The sequence below is a fragment of the Mastigoproctus giganteus genome, chromosome 1 (genome assembly GCF_048544385.1).
Source record: "Mastigoproctus giganteus isolate SK-2022 chromosome 1, ASM4854438v1, whole genome shotgun sequence".
NCBI classification, from domain to species: Eukaryota; Metazoa; Arthropoda; class Arachnida; order Uropygi; family Thelyphonidae; genus Mastigoproctus; species Mastigoproctus giganteus.
Window position 1 is genome coordinate 117,565,982 of NC_143575.1, and position 18,338 is coordinate 117,584,319.

General features: G+C 40.5%; 1 protein-coding gene across 1 annotated transcript in view; it reads right to left on the minus strand.

The window, feature by feature from the left end:
- The window catches only part of LOC150091108 (uncharacterized), a 233,263-nt gene that overhangs the window by 201,748 nt on the left and 13,177 nt on the right, over window positions 1-18,338 (minus strand). Inside the window, exon 2 of the mRNA XM_090381926.1 lies at window positions 7,264-7,361. Coding sequence (XP_090238052.1) covers window positions 7,264-7,342 — 79 coding nt within the window. The 5' untranslated portion in view covers window positions 7,343-7,361. The remainder of the gene's footprint in view (window positions 1-7,263; window positions 7,362-18,338) is intronic.

An 18,338-nucleotide genomic window follows, 5' to 3' on the forward strand; every position in this document is an offset into this window, starting at 1 on the left:
CCCAGTGCATTGGCTATTTCTGAAGGTTGTGCGGTGATTTGTCCATTCCAGTTTAGGATTGGAGGTGGATTAATCTGGTATCTGCCATTCATTTTGCTGATTTTATTCCAGACAGTTTGAGATGGTGTGGAACTTGTTAAAGTGGATGCAAATTTTATCCAGTATGCTTTGCTACTGGCTCTTCTAACATACCTGCCTCGCGCTCGTGCCTTTTTGAATAATACTAGGTTCTCTGTAGTGGGACATCTTCGGAAATTATTCCATGTTTTATTTCTCTCTCTTTTAGTGTGTGAACATTCTTCATTCCACAATGGTTTTGGATGTGTTGGAAGGTGTGGTGATGTTTTTGAAATAGTCTGCTCAGCAGCTTGGATTAGTTTATTTGTTACATATTGTACTGCTGCATCTAACGGTTTTTGCTTGATAATATCTGCATCTAATTTTACAATGGATTTATACTTTTCCCAATCCGCTTCATTTACTTTCCATTTGGGATTTCTACGTGACTGACATGTGGTTCCTGATATCATGGAAATGATTATTGGATAGTGATCGCTGCTGAGAGGATCTCTGTGTACAGACCAATCAAGTATTGGAAATAGTGTTGGGGAGCATAATGATAGGTCTATAGCTGTGCTGCTTCCCGATGGAAGATGCGTGTATGTATGTGTGCCATCATTCAACAGGGTTAAGTCATTCTGTTCTATCCATTTTTCGATCTGTTTTCCTCTCCGGTCTATGGCTGTGTTTCCCCACATAGGACTGTGTCCGTTGAGGTCTCCCAGTATACAGAAGGGTGGAGGTAACTGAGTTAATATATCTTCCAAGTCTTGTTGTTGTAATTCTTGGTTTGGGGGAACGTAAATTGTTATAATGGTTATGAGAGATTTAATGGCTATGCGTACTGCAACCGCCTCAAGGGTTGTGTTTAGTGGAAGAACTTGGGAAGGAATGTGTGAATTTACCAAAATTGCCACACCACCATGGGTCGTGCCGCCTGTTACTCTGTCTTTACGGTATGTGATATAGTTCTTTACTGTGGGAGAGTCTTGAGGTCTGAGATATGTTTCTTGCAGGCAAAGACACAGCGGGGTATGCTGTGCAATCAGATCATATATATCATGTATATTATTGCGGAAACCTCTGCAGTTCCATTGGATTATAATCCCCATTATTTGGTTTTGGAGAAAGTGTCAGACTGTTTCTTAGCTGTTGCTTTAAGCTTTTCAAGTTTATGTTTTTCCTTTGGAAAATATGGTTTGCCGGTATCCATCTCTTCTTCCGCAAAAATCTCTAGTACTGATTCCTCTGCTTGATTGGTCAATTCTGTATCCATTTGTTCCGTTGGCTTCTGGCTTATGACATTACGTTTTTCTGTGGCTTTTGTTTCTGAGTGTTTTGCATTTGGAGGTACAGATAGTGGTGTGTTTGTGACTTTCTCTTTTTGTTTCGGCTGGGATGTGATAAGTAGACCTCGTGCCCAATCCGAAATAGACTTCTTTGGGGGAATCGTGAAATCTGTTTGCGTCTCTATTGTACGCCGATTCTTTATGACCTGTGCATAGGAAGGTCTGTTTAAAATAGTCGGCAGTACAGTTCTCTTAGCTTCTTGGTATGTGACGGAGTGTTTTACTTTATATCGTTGAATCTGTTTTTCTCTTTTCCAGAATTCGCAGTTCTTAGAATAGGCGGAATGATCCCCCTTACAATTTGGACACTTTGGTTGCTCGGCTGGACAGTTCTGATTGGTATGATCTTGAGATCCATAGTTGGAACAGATATGAACTCCACGGCATGCCATTTGTGAATGACCATACTTTTGGCATTTAAAGCAGCGGATAGGATTCGGAATGTATGGTCTAATGTTACAATTTAGATATCCAGCCTTTACCGATGTAGGTGGTTTGGGAGTGTTAAAGGTCAGTATCAAATTTCTAGTTGGAGTAAGTATACCATCTCTAGTTACATTAATCCTTCTCACAGCAATGACACCTTGATCTTCTAGCTCATTTTTAATTTCTTCTTCTGAGACACTAATAAGGTCCCATTCAGAAATTACTCCTTTTGATGTATTTAGGCTGTTATGGGGAGAGACTGCTACTGGGATCCCTCCAAAAGTTCTCATATGGAGCAGTCTTTCTGCATGTTTGGCACTGGCTGTCTCGACTAAAATGTCGCCTGATTTCAGTCTCTTAACATTTTTTGGTGTTCCAGCTACACTTTCTAGGCATTTTTGGATTACAAATGGCGACAGTTTTCCCAATGGCTGTTCTGATGTTGAATGAAGGACTAGAAAGGTAGGTGCATGAAGCGATGTTATGTCCTTTTTTTGTCTTTTGGTAACATTTGTCTCATTATCCTCATTTTTCCGACTCAAAGGAGTTGGGTCTTTGGGATCTGTGGTTGTGATATTTGGATCATTCATGTTTGCTCCTTTTAGCCCTGGGAGTGAGAGCTTTTCCTCCCAGGTTTCCGGCCCCGCCACGGGGAGGCAGGAGCGGTGCCACCTAGTGACCAAGCGGAAGTTGATTAGTAGTTAGTAGAACTAGAAAATAAATAAAAGAAAGGTGTCTTTCCTTTCTTAGGATTCTTTGTGCTGGTACTTTTCAGCAACTATATATATATGTACAATAGAGAATTTTCTTTAAACTGTATAAATGTGTATCACTATCACTTTAGAAATCGCTTTATAATCGCAAAGATATCGCCTGATCACTAGAAACGCTTGGCACTCGGGGCCAGTGTGTTCGGACTGTTTTGAAAGAGAGAGTGGGAATTATAGAAGCCAATTCAGAAGAACAGTGCCCATGGAAGTATCTGTAAAAGAGGCATGCAGCAGAAACAGTACATCTATGAGACAGCGAGTGGAGAGACTCTGCTAGAAATGAATCATTAATTAACCTAACTGCCCTCTTCTGAATGGAATCAAGAAGCCTGAGAGGTTTTGGGGGCACCACCCCAGATGTGGGAACAATATTCCATGGCACAGCGGATTTGCGATTTATTCAGAGTGAACAGCTGTTTGGAAGAAAAGTAACGCCGAGAGCGAAAGAGAAAACCAAGTTTTTTTAGTTGCAGAGGAAGCAATATGTGTAATGTGCTTGTGCCAAGAGAGATTAGAAGTCAGGGTAATCTCCAAAAGAGATGTATCATTTTTTCTAGGAATCGGAGTATCACCAAAGATAAGCATAGGAGCAGAAGAACCCTTTTTGCGAGATATAAGACAAGACCGAGTTTTAGAAGGGTTGAAATCAACTAAGTTGTCTTTGCCCCACTGGAGAATTACCTGAAGATCGGCATTTAAGGAATTGGTAGCAGATTTCTGAGAAGTTGAAGCTGATTGAGCAGGGCAAGGTTTCTCAAAATGGAAAGTAGAATGCAATGTGCTATCATCAGCAAAACTATGGATAGGATTTCCAGTCAATGGAATAAGGTCATTAATATATAAGAGGAAAAGAGTGGGGGAAAGAACTGAACCTTGGGGGACACCGGCATTTGTGGAGAAGTTAGAAGACAGAGAGCCATCTACCATCACTCTCAGTGAGCGATCAGAGAGAAAACTGGATAACCAATTACAAAAAACAGTTGGCAAACCATAAGATGGCAGCTTGTTTAGAAGATCTTTATGCCAAACACAATTGAAAGCCTTTGAGATGTCAAGAGCAACTACTTGTGTTTCACTGAACCTTTCCATTGAATTAGTCCATAAACGGGTAACATAAGACAGAATATCACCAGTGGATCGACACTGACGGAATCCATACTGGCAATCGTTGATCAGACGGAAGGTTTCTAGATAGTTTTAGAGTTGGTGGTTAATTGATTTCTCCATTACTTTAGAAAGAGTAGAAGTAATTGCAATGGGACGATAATTGGATGGGAGGGATTTGTCACCCTTTTTAGGAACTGGCTGGATATGAGCAAATTTCCAAGCAGAAAGAAAAACACCTTTGGAATAAGAAGGTGAAAAAAAAAGGCGGCAAAGAATACCAAGAAGTTCAGGCAAAGAATACCAAGAAGTTCAGGCAAAGAATACCAAGAAGTTCAGGAGCCCAGGTTTTGACAACAAGTGGAGAAATACCATCGGGACCTGGAGCTTTCTTAGCATCAAGATTCGTAAAAATCCTTTTGATGGAAGACCACAGGAGGCATTGAATGGAACGTGTTGGGAATGGTGGGAGGTGTTTTACCAAGATCATTAATACATGAGTTGGAAGAAAAATGGGATGCTAGCAGATCAGCTTTATCCTTGGCTGAAGTGACAACAGAACCATCTGGTTTTGACAGAGGTGGGAGCAGAGGTGGGCAAAAGTTGCGACCAATAGCTTTGGCAAGAGACCAGAATGCTCAGCTACAATTAGGGCAAGAAGCAAGTTTTCTACTCTTAGCCCGTTCAAACTCTAGTTTGGACTGATTAATAACTGCTTTACAATTGTTGCGAGCTTTGGTGTAGGCTGGCTGGTTGGTTGGGTTTATTGGTGCATTAGCAACTAAGGCTATAATGCACCAAAACCTGGTCATAAAAAAGTAAAACTTTCAGTGGCCTAATGAATTAGGTCACTAAGTCAAGGTATAAAAACAAGTATAAACTGAAAAAGACAAATATCAATAAACAAGTAACAAGAACAAGGTAGATTTTTTAAATATGAGTAAAAAGGTTTACTGATTTCAAAAAGCTAAAAATAGCAGACATATGGTCATTGTCGGATAAAATCTGACTGAGCGTTTACGGCTCAGTCAGACCGTTAAAAGCGGTAAAACGTATATTGCTAAAAACTGGACAGTCAATTAAAATGTAACTGATTGATAAAATTGTGCCACAGGACTCGCAAATAGGAGGATCATTAGCCCTCAGAAAATACGAATGTGTCAAATGACTATGTCCTATGCAGGTCCGGGCAAGAACAACTTCCTCCTTACGATTCCTGCACAGACTAGACTGCCATGATTCAATTACAGGCTTTATACGATATAATTTATTCATAGTCTGTCTATTCTACGAATCCTGCCATTGGGAGTATATCTTTTGGTGTATTATTTGCCTGTAGTCTGTATAGAGGACTGACAGGCAGCGATTATTACTGGGAATTGCTGATTTGGCTGCGGTGTCAGCCAAATCATTTCTCCTAATCCCAATGTGGCTGGGAATCCAGCAGAAGTGGATATCATATTCACGTTCATGGAGAAAGTGAATCATCTGCTGAATGCAAGACAGAACCGGATGAGGATTATATCTCGCAGTTATTAAAGCCTGTAACACACTGAGAGAGTCGGAATATAAAACGAACCATTGGTATTGGCATTTACTAATGTGATCCAAGGCTAACTCTATAGCGTGCAGCTCTGCAGTAAATATGCTGCATTCAGGGAGAATCTGCCATGATATGGTGGTGTCCGGAAAGACAGCAGTAGATCCTACATATGATTCCGACTTCGAGCCATCTGTGTAAACTAGCGCGAAGTCAGAATGTTCAGCTCAGTGTGCTGAATAAAGCTGCAGGTAGACAAACAATGGAGTGTCAGACTTTCCCAAATTTCTAATGGACAAGTCACATGCTGGAACATGAGCATGCCAGGGTGGAAGGGGTTGCTTTGGTGTTTGGGCAACCTTGTCTTCCTTGATATTAAGTTCTTTGAGTAGCTCTTGGAGACGAATACCAAAAGGACGATTGGCAGTCTTACGGGTGTTGAACAAATTTTCCCATCGTGGCTCAAAAACAAATGGCTACGTAGGATGGTCTGGCAGGAATTTCAGTTTTAAACCGTACTTTAGAGACAACTGCTTATGTCGAAGCGATAACAGTGGTTCGTTTGCTTCGCCGTATAAGCTCTGAACAGGAGATGTTCGATATGCTCCAATGGCGATACAGAGAGCCTCATGATGGACAGGATACAGTCATCGAAGTACAACATCCACAACATCCAAAATCTCCTCCTCTACTTCAGGAGTCGTAGATCTTGGTTGTCCTCTGTCGGCAGCACGAGGTATAAAGGAAGGCAGCGATGGATACCTTCAAACGTTTTCCTGTCTGGACATCTTCGGTCTGGGAACCTTTCATAAATAATAAATTTTCTGTTTATACTCCGGGACAACCAAACGGTCAGAGGAGTTCACAAGATAGACAGAATACAAGAAACAGCACCGTATTCAGTGGTCACGGGCTTGAACCCCGGTCACTCAAGGCACGTGTACTTATGCACCCGCGCGCCTAACCACTAGGCTACGGCGGCCTGCTGGCCGCCGTAGCCTAGTGGTTTCATGGTACAAACGTAGCCTTCATGGTACAAACGATGAGCCTCCAGAGCATTTCCATCTGCCAAACTGTACATAAAGCGCATATCCGCTTGCTCCTGATTTGAGTACATGGTTGGAATGGAAAACCACCAAATTCTGTCAGTACCTTGTGATGAAGGAAATCACCTGTGGGAGATAAGACATTCCAGTTAATAACTTGGGAACAACGCATTTCCAGAAATATGTTGATATAAAATATTTTTATTGTCTACATATGAGGAACTCATTCCTGAAATTATGCCGTGTATTTTTGAGACACCCTGTAGATATATAATATATATATATTATTTTTTTTTTACATATATACACATATATATATATATATATATATATACATATTTATACATATCTATCATTTGTAATTTGTATGTAAGTTTAATGGCAGCGAAGGTTGCATTGCTCGAGTAGTGATGTAGCTAGTGGCAGAAGGATAACAGAAAAGTATTCACTTACATAAATGCTAACTTGTGCTGGTTTTTTTTTTTTTTTTTTTTGGTAGTTGTTGGCACATCGGCTTCTGTGGCCATAATGCACCTCCCAAGGTTTTTTTCAGTACAGTACTTTGATCCAAGCCCGAGGCGGGATTCAAACCTGCGACATTTGGGTTGCCAGGCAGGCACTTTAAAAAAAAGTGCCTGCCTTTTTTTTTAAAGTGCCTGTCATACCCCCCCACACTTTTTTAAAAAAAAGTGGGGGGAGGTATGATATTTTGCAAAAAATATGTATGTAATGGAGAAAAATTTATGTAATGCAAATGCAGAGCTAGGACAGAATGTAGCAACTGAGACACCTACCCAACAAGTTGGTATATGAGGATAAGAGTTAGAAATTTAATGATAGTATAGTTCATATAATATAATTAGTTGGGAAGGGGCAAACTTCTAAATATCTGTCTCAGGTGTAAAACTATCTTATCTTGGCTCTATTCAACTGGTAATTTGAAATATAATTTTCAAAGTGAATGTTACCTTTTCTTAATAAGGCTTTAGTAAGCTCAACATTGTTCTTATTTACAGCAGTAAAAAGTTCTTCTTCCAAATTAGACATGGTCAGCCATTTGCCTTCCCTATACGATATACACATATTGTTATATACATTATATTTATAGTAACTTTAACATTATCAAATCTTCTAATATTTTCTATTATAGTGAAGAGAAATTCTATATGCAATTGAAGGTCATTTGTTAGCAGCCTTATTCTCTTTCAACATATGTTTCACCCATATAAATTGTGGTACAAACTGCTTACATAAGCAGTGCATTTTTTAGACTAATAGTTTGTTGATAAGAAGAGGTTACATTGTAGTGTGAATGTGTAGCAGAATAGCTAGTAAATGACCATGACCCAGCTTTAGAAATTCTCTCTCTCTACTACAGTAGAAAATAATCAAGAATAAAAATAATAATATCAACAAAGAATACACAAAAATTAAATTGTTCTGCTTTAAGGAATTAATTAAAATAAGAAAGCCTCGAACTATGATACTGTTTAGTGCAATTCCACCATTACCACATAGTTCACTTTATCTATGTGGTAATGAAAACTACCACATAGATAAAGTGAAGTTTGTCTGTTAGGCAACATAATTATAACATCTCATAGTAAAAAAAAAAAAAGCAATGACAGAACTTCCCATATCACCTCTCCACCCCTTCTTAAATTTATTTAAAATATCTACTTACACAAAAAGGAGATAAAAGTTAGTTCCAACAATCAACAAAAATCTGCCTGAAGGCAAATTTCATCATGTCTATCTTGCAGCCATCCTTCTTCAATTTGAATTTATGCCCCCTCATTGCCTGAGCAAGAGGGAGAATATCACTGACATTGAGCTTGCTCAATCCATTCACCTTGCAGGTGCCTAGACTTCAGATGCTGCAATTTGCAGAACTTTCTTTGTCCTCCTCACCAATTCATTGCCCTACTCTGTATCCTTTCCAGGAGCTCTACAAAATTCTTAATATGAGGCTTCTAGACTTGTATGCTGTACTCAAGATGGGGCCTGACCATTGTTGTATACAATGGGATAATCATCTCCTTATCCCTGCTAGCAAAATTCCTGTATATCATTGATAAAACCCCCTTGAACTATTCTGGCAGCCTGTCTGCACTGCTTAAAGAACTTCATATCTGACTGCATAATTACAGTTTTACATGACAATTACAACGTTACACCAAACTAACTCAACATTGTGCTGCTCACTCACGTCAAATGGATGTGCTGCCTTAGATTTTATGTACTTCTTAACTAAAAACACAACTCCTTCTCCATCCCATGTCTCTCTTTTCTGTACACATTAGATTCCCCCATTTCCATATTCTGCATTCATTGTCTGAGTGACACCATGTCTCTAATATCGCTACAAAGACTGCAATTTGATGACTTAACCAGAACTTCAAATTTATTTACTATGCATCAAGCATTAGTGTACAATGCTTGCATGTACACTAATGCTTGGTGCACCTTCTACTCTTAGTAACCCTAACACAGTCCTTGTATTTGTTTCTTAATGAATATCCCCACAATGCCTTGAAACCCATGATAACTTCCTTGCCATGCTGCTTTTTTTTATGATCTGCCAGTAATAAATGGATATTTGACTCAATCTCCCTTAGTTTAAGAAAAAGATGAGGTTCTATGTCAATAAACCAATTCCATTTTTTTGGTTGATGTTAACCAGCACTGAGAATCTCAACTCATATATACCCATAGTTGGAATGGAAAAAAAATATATATAACTGACTTCTCTGATGGGATTGGATACTGAGAATTTCTAACCAAAATAATGTGAATTTTATTGATATAAAAGTTGATGAAAAACACATTTCTGTTTGAAGAAGCTGAATGAAGCATCTCAAGAAACTGTTTTCCTGAATGTGTCAAATTATAGGGTAATGCCTGCAGAGTGACAGAAAAAGGCTTCTTTTCTTTTTCCACTCACCACTGCTATCCTCTTTGGGAAAATACTTATGGTTATTTTTTATTAAGCGTTTCAAGTGTCTCTTTAAAAGGTTCAATATATTTTCACTGATTTTTTCGGATGAGCTCATAATCACATTGTTCAGACAACAAAAAGAATCCAAAAGAATCCAACAAAACGAATCATCACAATTGAGACATTATCCCACAGCTCCAGTGTTGCAATCATCATCTTCACTGTGTCATGAATGTGAAATACTGATGGAAGCTTGCCTTATATGGATAAATTTATCCTTATATGGATAAATTTAGACCAGAGCAGCAAAGCGAAAGGCTCAAGCTAATGGGAGTGTTGTGGCTCAGGGGAGAACTGAGGGGGACAGTTGCCCTCTGAATCACGGCCTATTAAAATGCACTACTTGCTTGATGTTGGTGGAGCAGTCGGGTACGGGACATGATACTGCCATGGGGGATAGGTTTGTGTGTGCGCGATGCAAGGAGATCAGGTGACAACTCAGCGTTGTTATGGGCCTATATAACAGCTTGAAGGACAGGGTGGATGCCCTAGAAGGATTAAAAGTGAGGGGCCCATCAAGCTCTCAGCTGCCCACACCAATGACAGAGCTTGCACTTGGTCATCACGCAACACGGCGGCAGCCCCCAAGGCAGAATGCACTGGTCCCAAAGGAACTAGTAGTTGTTGGTGACTCTATTGTCAGGGAAACGGGAAACATGCTTTGTAAAAAGGATAGGTGGAACAGGACTAGGGTATGTCTGCCAGGGGCAAAGGTTGATGACGTTGTACAGCGGATATCATATTTTAAGGGCACAAAAGGTGATATAGTTGTACACGTTGGCACTAATGATATTAAGAGTAGGAGACCGGCGGAATTACTTCACAAGTACAGGTCACTGTTGAAAAAAAAGCCGTGAATTAGGGTTAAATTCGAAAGTGTCTGCAATTCTGCCCACACACGATAGGAGGGAGTATATCATGAGAGCCCTGTCGACCAATTCGGCCCTGGAAAGATTGTGCAAGGCTCAAGGGGTAGAATTTTTTTCAGCCTAGTCTGTACTTGTTAACAGGAGAAACTGCTTCTACAGGGATGGGATACACTTATATAGAAAGGGTGCAAGAATGTTTGCTGATGCTATCGAGGCAGTGTTAGGTGGGTCGAAAAACTGCTAGATTGAGGGGATACAAGGACTAATAGATTAACAGTAGCCACTGGCAGAGGTGAAAGTGATTCTTGCACTGCTTCTACTGGAATGAGCCACAGCCTGGAAAATAAGATGCAGGATATTTCAGAGACTGCTGGGAATCATTGGGGTACAAGTAAACACATGGGTTGTGTTAGCGTAGCCAAGAAAAAGAACAGGTGCATGTATACTTGCGTGCAAACCAATGCTAGGAGTTTAGTAAATAAATTTGATGGATATGAGGTATTGCTCAAAACATCAAAGGCAGATATTGTGGGAATTTCAGAGACGTGGTGTCACACAGATATAAGGAATTCAGAACTGGAATTTGGGGAGTACAATGTCTACAGAAGCCATAGACAGGATAGGAAGGGAGGAGGGATTATGCTATTAGTTAAGAAATACATAAAATCCAAGGAAGTAAAGCCAGTCGACATTGCTGGACAGAGCAGTGTCGAGTCAGTTTGGTGTAACATAAGCATTGGGAGAGCAAAATTGAGAGTAGGAGTGTGCTATAGGCCTAATGACTCTGATGAGTATAATAAGAAATTGTACAGGGAAATAGAGTGGGCCAGTAAATCAGAGAGTCTTATAATGGGGGATTTTAATTTCCCAGATATTGACTGGAATTTGGGGGCTGGTCACTCACACACTAGCAAGCTTTTGTGGATTTATTGGATGTTTGTTTTCTATATGAGCATGTTCGGGAAGCAACTAGAGGGAGTAATACTCTTGATTTGATTATCAGTAGTGATTCGTCATGCATTAAGAATCTTCAAGTAAATGACCACTAGGTGGCAGTGATCACAGTGTGCTGAAGTGGGATTTACTCAAAGAGGTAACTACCATTAGGGGGAAAGGGAAGGGTTATTGCTTTCTAAAGGCGACTAAGATGGACTGAGACAGTATTTAAATTCTATACAGTGGGACCAACTGATGGTGTTACCAAGAGCAAATTCAAAATTGGTAGCATTCAAAGAACTTATCTTGGAAGCTACTAGGCTTTAGATACCAACTAAGAAATATTGTTCAAGGTTTAGACCTAAGTGGATGTCAGATGAACTAATGAGACATATGGCAGAGAAGAAAAATGCATGGAATACATACAAATTAATACGTGACACAGAAGCTTATGATAGATACAAATTGATCTGTAACCAAGTTACAAAGGAGGTTAAGCAGGCGAAGGCAGATTACGAGAAATCTTTGGCAAGGGATGCAAAGAAAAACATCAAAGAGTTCTTTATTTATGTAAACTCTAGAAGGAAGGGGATGAATCAGATTGGTCCACTTGATATCGATGGGTCAACTATTGATGATCCTGCTCAGGTAGCTAACAAACTAAATGAATATTTTGCATCGACATTCACACATGAGGAGTTATTCAGCGAGGGGAATGCCAGAGGTGTATTCTACTCTGGCAGTAAGCTAGAGAATCTTGTAATAACTGAGAGTAAAGTTGAGGAGAAATTGTTGAAGATAAATACAAGAAAGGCACCTGGGTGAATGGGATCTGTCCAGTTATATTGAAGGAGGCAGCGAAGGAAGTAAGCAGGGCCTTAGCCATAATTATGAGAGCTTCCTTGGATTCAGGGGAAGTACCCAGGACTGAAGATGTGCAAATGTGACCCCAATTCACAAAGGAGGATCAAAGGGCGACATAAGTAATTATAGACCTGTTAGTTTAACTTCTGTTCCCGGAAAATTAATGGAGGCACTGGTTAAAGTAGCACTGCAGGATCATCTAGACAAGACTTCAGTTATAGCTCAGACACAGCATGGTTTTGTTAAGGGGAAGTCTTGCCTGACCAATTTGATTGGATACTATGATACAGTCAGAAAAGAACTGGATGCAGGGAATAACTTTGATATTATATACTTGGATCTTAGAAAGGCTTTTGATACTGTTGCACATGGAAGACTGCTGCACAAATTGGAGCAGTGTGTCATTGGAGGCAAATTGCTGCTATGGATAAAGGGGTGGTTGAGGAGTAGAAGACAGAGAGTGGTAATCAATGGACACTGTTCATCGTGGACTAATGTTATTAGTGGAGTCCCTCAGGGTTCAGCATTAGCATTAGTAGAGGCATATGATGCAAGAAAGCAAGCTTATTCAGCATCAGCCAAAAAAAAAAAAAAAAAACACACACCACTCCCATTTCACCCCTCCGTTCGTTCGAAATACCTGTCCAGTTGAGCTTTAAATTTGTTTAGGCTATCAACTTCAACAACAAGTGATGGAAGTCGGTTCCACCAACCAACCACCCGCTGGCCAAAGGCAAATTTCCGCACATCTATCCGACATCCGTCCTTCCTCAATTTGAATTTATGCCCTCTGAGCTGATTATTCTGAGCAAGATGAAGAATCCCATTGGCATTGAGCATGCTCAAACCATTCAAAGCCTTATACACCTCTATCAGATCACCTCTCCGGTGCCTAGTCTCCAGACTCTAATTTGCAAAACTTAAGCCTTTCTTCGTAAGAGCACCCCTTTGTTCCATTCACTAATCTTGTTGCCCTTCTCTGTACCCATTCCAGCAGCTCCACATCCTTCCTGAAATGAGGCCTCCAGACCTGTATACAGTACTCAAGATGTGGCCTAACCATTGCCTTATACAAGGGAATAATCACCTCCTTATCCCTGCTAGAAAAATTCCTCTTTATCATTGACACGACACCATGAGCTACTCTTGCAGCTCGTCTGCACTGCTCAGGGAACTTCATATCTGCCTGCACAATTATCCCCAGGTCCTTTTCATTCTCCACCACTGTCAGTGTAGTACCGCAGAGTTGATACGTTGCTCTGGGGTTACTGTTTCTCATATGTAGTACTTTACATTTGTCAATGTTAAACTTCATTTGCCACCTCTCAGCCCATCTGTTCAACCTTTCCAGATCCTGTTGCAGCAGCATAGCGTCAGTAGTGTCCTTAACAACCCTGCCAACCTTTGTATCATCTGCAAACTTGGACATTAAACTTGATATCCCATCATCAATATCATTCATAAGCACCGAAAACAACAACGGACCCAACACTGAACCCTGAGGAACTCCACTAATAACATTAGTCCACGTTGAGCAGTGTCCATTGATTACCACTCTCTGTCTTCTGCCACTCAACCATCCCCTTATCCATAGCAGCAATTTGCCTCCAATGCCACACTGCTCCAATTTGTGCAGCAGTCTTCCATGTGCAACAGTATCAAAAGCCTTTCTAAGATCCAAATATATAATATCAAAGTTATTCCCTGCATCCAGTTCTTTTGTGACTACATCATAGTATCCAATCAAATTGGTCAGGCAAGACCTGCCCTTAACAAAACCATGCTGCGTCTGAGCTATAACTGAATTCTTGTCTAGATGATCCTGCAGTGCTTCTTTAACCAGTGCCTCCATTAATTTACCTGGAACAGAAGTTAAACTAACAGGTCTATAATTACTTGTGTCAGCCTTTGATCCTCCTTTGTGAATTGAGGTTACATTTGCACATCTCCAGTCTATGGGTACCTCCCCTGAGTCCAAAGAAGCTCTCATAATTATGGCTAGGGGCTTGCTTACTTCCTTTGCTGCCTCCTTTAATATAACTGGATAGATCCCATCCACCCCAGGTGCCTTTTTTATGTTTATCCTCAACAATCTCTCCGCCACTTTCCTCTCAGTTATTACAAAATCATCCAGCTCATTGCCAATGTTTACTTTACTTACATAATTCTCCTTCCTCAGTATTGGGTCTATTATTGTTTTCTGTATTAGTAAATGATATTGATGATGGTATTTCAAGCTTAATGTCCAAGTTTGCAGACGATACGAAGGTTGGCAGAGTTGTTTAGGACACCACTGGCACTATGCTACTGCAACAGGATCTGGAAAGGTTGAGCAGATGGGCTGAGAGGTGTCAAATGAAGTTTAACTTTGACAAATGTAAAGTACTACATATGGGACAGCAACCCCAGAGCAACTTATCAACTCTGTGGTACTACACTGACAGTGGTAGAAAATGAAAGGGACCTGGGGGTGGTTGGGCAGGCAGATATGAAGTTTTCTGAGCAGTGCAGACGGGTGCAACAGTAGCTCATGGTGTATTGTCGATGATATATAGGAATTTTTCTAGCAGGGATAAAGAGGTGATTATTCCCTTGTATACGGCAATGGTTAGGCCATACCTAGAGTACTGTATACAAGTCTGGAGGCCTCATTTCAAGAAGGATGTAGAGATGCTGGAACGAGTACAGAGAAGGGCAACAAGATTGGTGAATGGAACAAAGGGGTGCTCTTACGAAGAAAGGCTTAAGTTTTACAAATTATAGTGACTGGAGACTAAGCACCAGCGTGGTGATCTGATAGAGGTGCATAAAGCCTTGAATGGTTTGAGCATGCTCAATGCTGTTGGGATTCTTCCTCTTGCTCAGAATAATCACCTGAGAGGGCATAAATTCAAATTGAGGAAAGACAGATATAGGATAGACGTGCGGAAATTTGCCTTTAGCCAGCGGGTGGTTGGTTGGTGGAACAGACTTCCATCCCTTGTCGTGGAGGTGATAGCCTGAATAAGTTTAAGGCTCAGCTGGACAGGTATTTCGAACGAACAGAGGGGTGAAGTGGAAGTGGTCATTTTTTATTTTTATTTATTTTATTTTTATTTTTTTTTGGCTGATGCTGCATAAGCTTGCATTCTTGCATCAAATGCCTCTACTAATGCTAAAGGCCATATTGCTCCGGAAATATGCGGTGGTCCTTCCCTTGACCTTTCCGCATCCTCCGTATTTGGTGGTGATGGGCTCGAGCCCTGGTCTAATCAAGACGCGTGTGATACGCACTGCTGTTCCTTCCCACCTGGCTAAGGAGGCACAATGGGTAGCAGTAACCCCATAGAAATGTACCAACCCTCCAGGTAGTGGAGAATGAAAGAGACCTGGAGGTAATTGTGCAGCCAGGTATGAAGTTTTCAGAGCAGTGAAGGTAGGCTGCCAGAGTGGGTCATGGAATCTTGTCAATAATACAAAGGAATTTTGTTAGGAGAGATACTGGGGTGATTATCCCCTTGTATAATGCAATGGTTAGGCCACACCTTGAGTACTGGGTACAGGTCTGGAAGCCTCATTTTAGAAAGGATGTACAGTTGCTAGAACGAGTACAGAGAAGAGCAACAAGACTGTTGAGGGGTACGAAGAAAGGCTTAAGTTCTGCAAATTGCAGTGTCTCGGGACTAGGCATCTGCGAGATGATCTGATTGAAGTATATAAAGCCTTGAATGGGTTTGAGCAGGCTTAATGTTGATGGAATTCTTTCTCTTTCTCGGATTAGAAACCTGTGGGCATAAACTGAAATTCAGGAAAGGCAGTTGTTGAATAGATGTGCGAAAATTTGCTTTTAACCAGCAGGTGGTTGATTGCTGGAGCAAAGTTCCATCTGTTGTTGTGGAAGTTGATAGCTTAAATAAATTCAAGGAAGAAGTGGAAAAACGTTTAGAGAGAATGGATGGGTTGGGATGTTTTTTTTTTTTTTTGGCTGATGCTGCATAAGCTTGCTTTCTTGCACTAATACTAAAGAGAAAGCAATCTTATATACCATCAGCCATAAAAACCCCTTCCCATTTCACCCATCCAGTCACCCTAAATGTTTCTCATGTTCAGCCTTAAATTTATTTAGGCTATGAACTTCCACAACCACAGATGGAAGTCTGTTCCAGCAATCAACTACCCGCTGGCTAAAGGCAAATTTCCGCATATTTTCTACAACTGTCTTTCCTCAATTTGAATCTATGCCCCTCAGGTGCTTAATCTGAGCAAGCGGAAGTAGCACATCAGCATTGAGCCTGCTCAAACCATTCAAGGCCTTGTATTACAGTGACTACGATGCTCAAACCATTCAAGGCCTTGTATTAAGGCGACTACTATGGACTGAGACATCATTTAAATTCTATACATTGGAACAAACTGATGATGTTACCAACAGCAAATTCAAAATGGGAAGCATTCAAAGAACTTATCTTGGAAGCTACTAAGCTTTACATACCAACTAAAAAATATTGTTCAAGGTTTAGGCCTAAATGGATGTGATATGAACTAATGAGACATGTGGCAGAGAAGAAAAATGCATGGGATACATATAAATTAATGGGTGATGGAAGCCTATGATAGATATAAGCTGGTCAGTAACCAAGTCACAAAGGAGATTAGGCAGGCAAAGGCAGATTAGGAGAAATCCTTGGCAAAGGATGCAAAGAAAAACAGAAAAGAGTTCTTTACCTATTGCCTTTTTTGTTTATCCTCAACAATTTCTCAACTTTACTCTCAGTTATTACAAAATCATCCAGCTCACTGCCAGAGTTTACTTCACCTCTGGCATTCCCCTTCCTGAATAACTGCTCATGTGTGAATGTAGATGCAAAATACTCATTTAGTTTGTTAGCCACCTGAGCAAGATCCTCAACTGTTGAACCATCAATATCCAGTGTACCACTTTGATTCATCCCTTTCCTTCTAGAGTTTACATAGGTAAAGAACTCTTTTATGTTTTTCTTTACATCCTTTACCAAGGATTTCTCATAATCTGCTTTGCCTGCCTAATCTCCTTTGTGACTTGGTTACAGACCAGCTTATATCTATCATAGGCTTCCATGTCACCCATTAATTTATATGTATCCCATGCATTTTTTCTTCTCTGCCATGTCTCATAAGTTCAACTGACATCCATTTAGGCCTAAACCTTGAACAATATTTCTTAGTTGGTATGTAAAGCCTAGTAGCTTCCAAGGTAAGTTCTTTGAATGCTTCCCATTTTGAATTTGCTGTTGGTAACACCATCAGTTGGTCCCACAGTCATCATCATCATCAGCCATTTTCAATCCACTGCAGGATGAAGGCCTCTCCAGCAACTTTCCAGTTCCTTCTGTTTTGAGCACTGGCCATCCATTTACTACCCACAATATAGAATTTAAATACTGTCTCAGACCATCACAGTCGCCTTTACGAAAGCAAAAACCCTTCCCTTTACCCCTGATGGTAGTTACCTCTTTGAGTAAATCCCGCTTCAGCACACTGTGATCACTGCCACCTAGTAGTTCCTTTATCTGCATATTCTTAATGCATGAAGAATCACTACTCATAATCAGATAAAGAGTATTACTCCCTCTAGTTGCCTCCCAAACAATCATCCAATAAATCCACAAAAACCTTGCTAGTGTGTGAGTGACCAACCCACAAATTCCAGTCAATATCTGGGAAATTAAAATCTCCCATTATAAGACTCTCTGATTTACTGGACCACTCTATTTCCTTGTACAGTTTCTTATTATACTCATCAGAGCCATTAGGCCTATAACACACTCCTACTCTCAATTTTGATCTCCCAATGCTTATGTCACACCAAACTGGCTCGACATTACATTGTCCAGCGATGTTGACTGGCTTCACTTTCTTGGATTTTATGTGTTTCTTACCTAATAGCATAACCCCTCCTTCCTATCCTTTCTGTACAGATTGTACGCCCCAAATTCCAGTTCTGCATTCCTTATATCTGTGTGACACCATGTTTCTGATATCACAACAATATCTGCCTTTGATGTTTTGAGCAGTACCTCAAATTCATCAACCAAACTACTAACACTGGTGTACAGGAAAGTATACATGCGCCTGTTCCTATTCTTAGCTACCCTTACACAACCCATGTGTTTACTTGTACCGCAATGACTCCCAGCAGTGTCTGAAATATCCTGCATCTTGTTTTCCAGGCTTCTGCTCATTCCAATAGAAGCAGTGCAAGAATCACTTTCACCTCTGCCAGTGGCTACTGTTAATCTATTAGTCCTTGTATGCACCCCAAGCTAGAAGTTTTCCGACTCACCTAACACTGCCTCGATAGCATCAAAAAATATTCTTGCACCCTCTCCATTTAAGTGTATCCCATCCTATGTACACC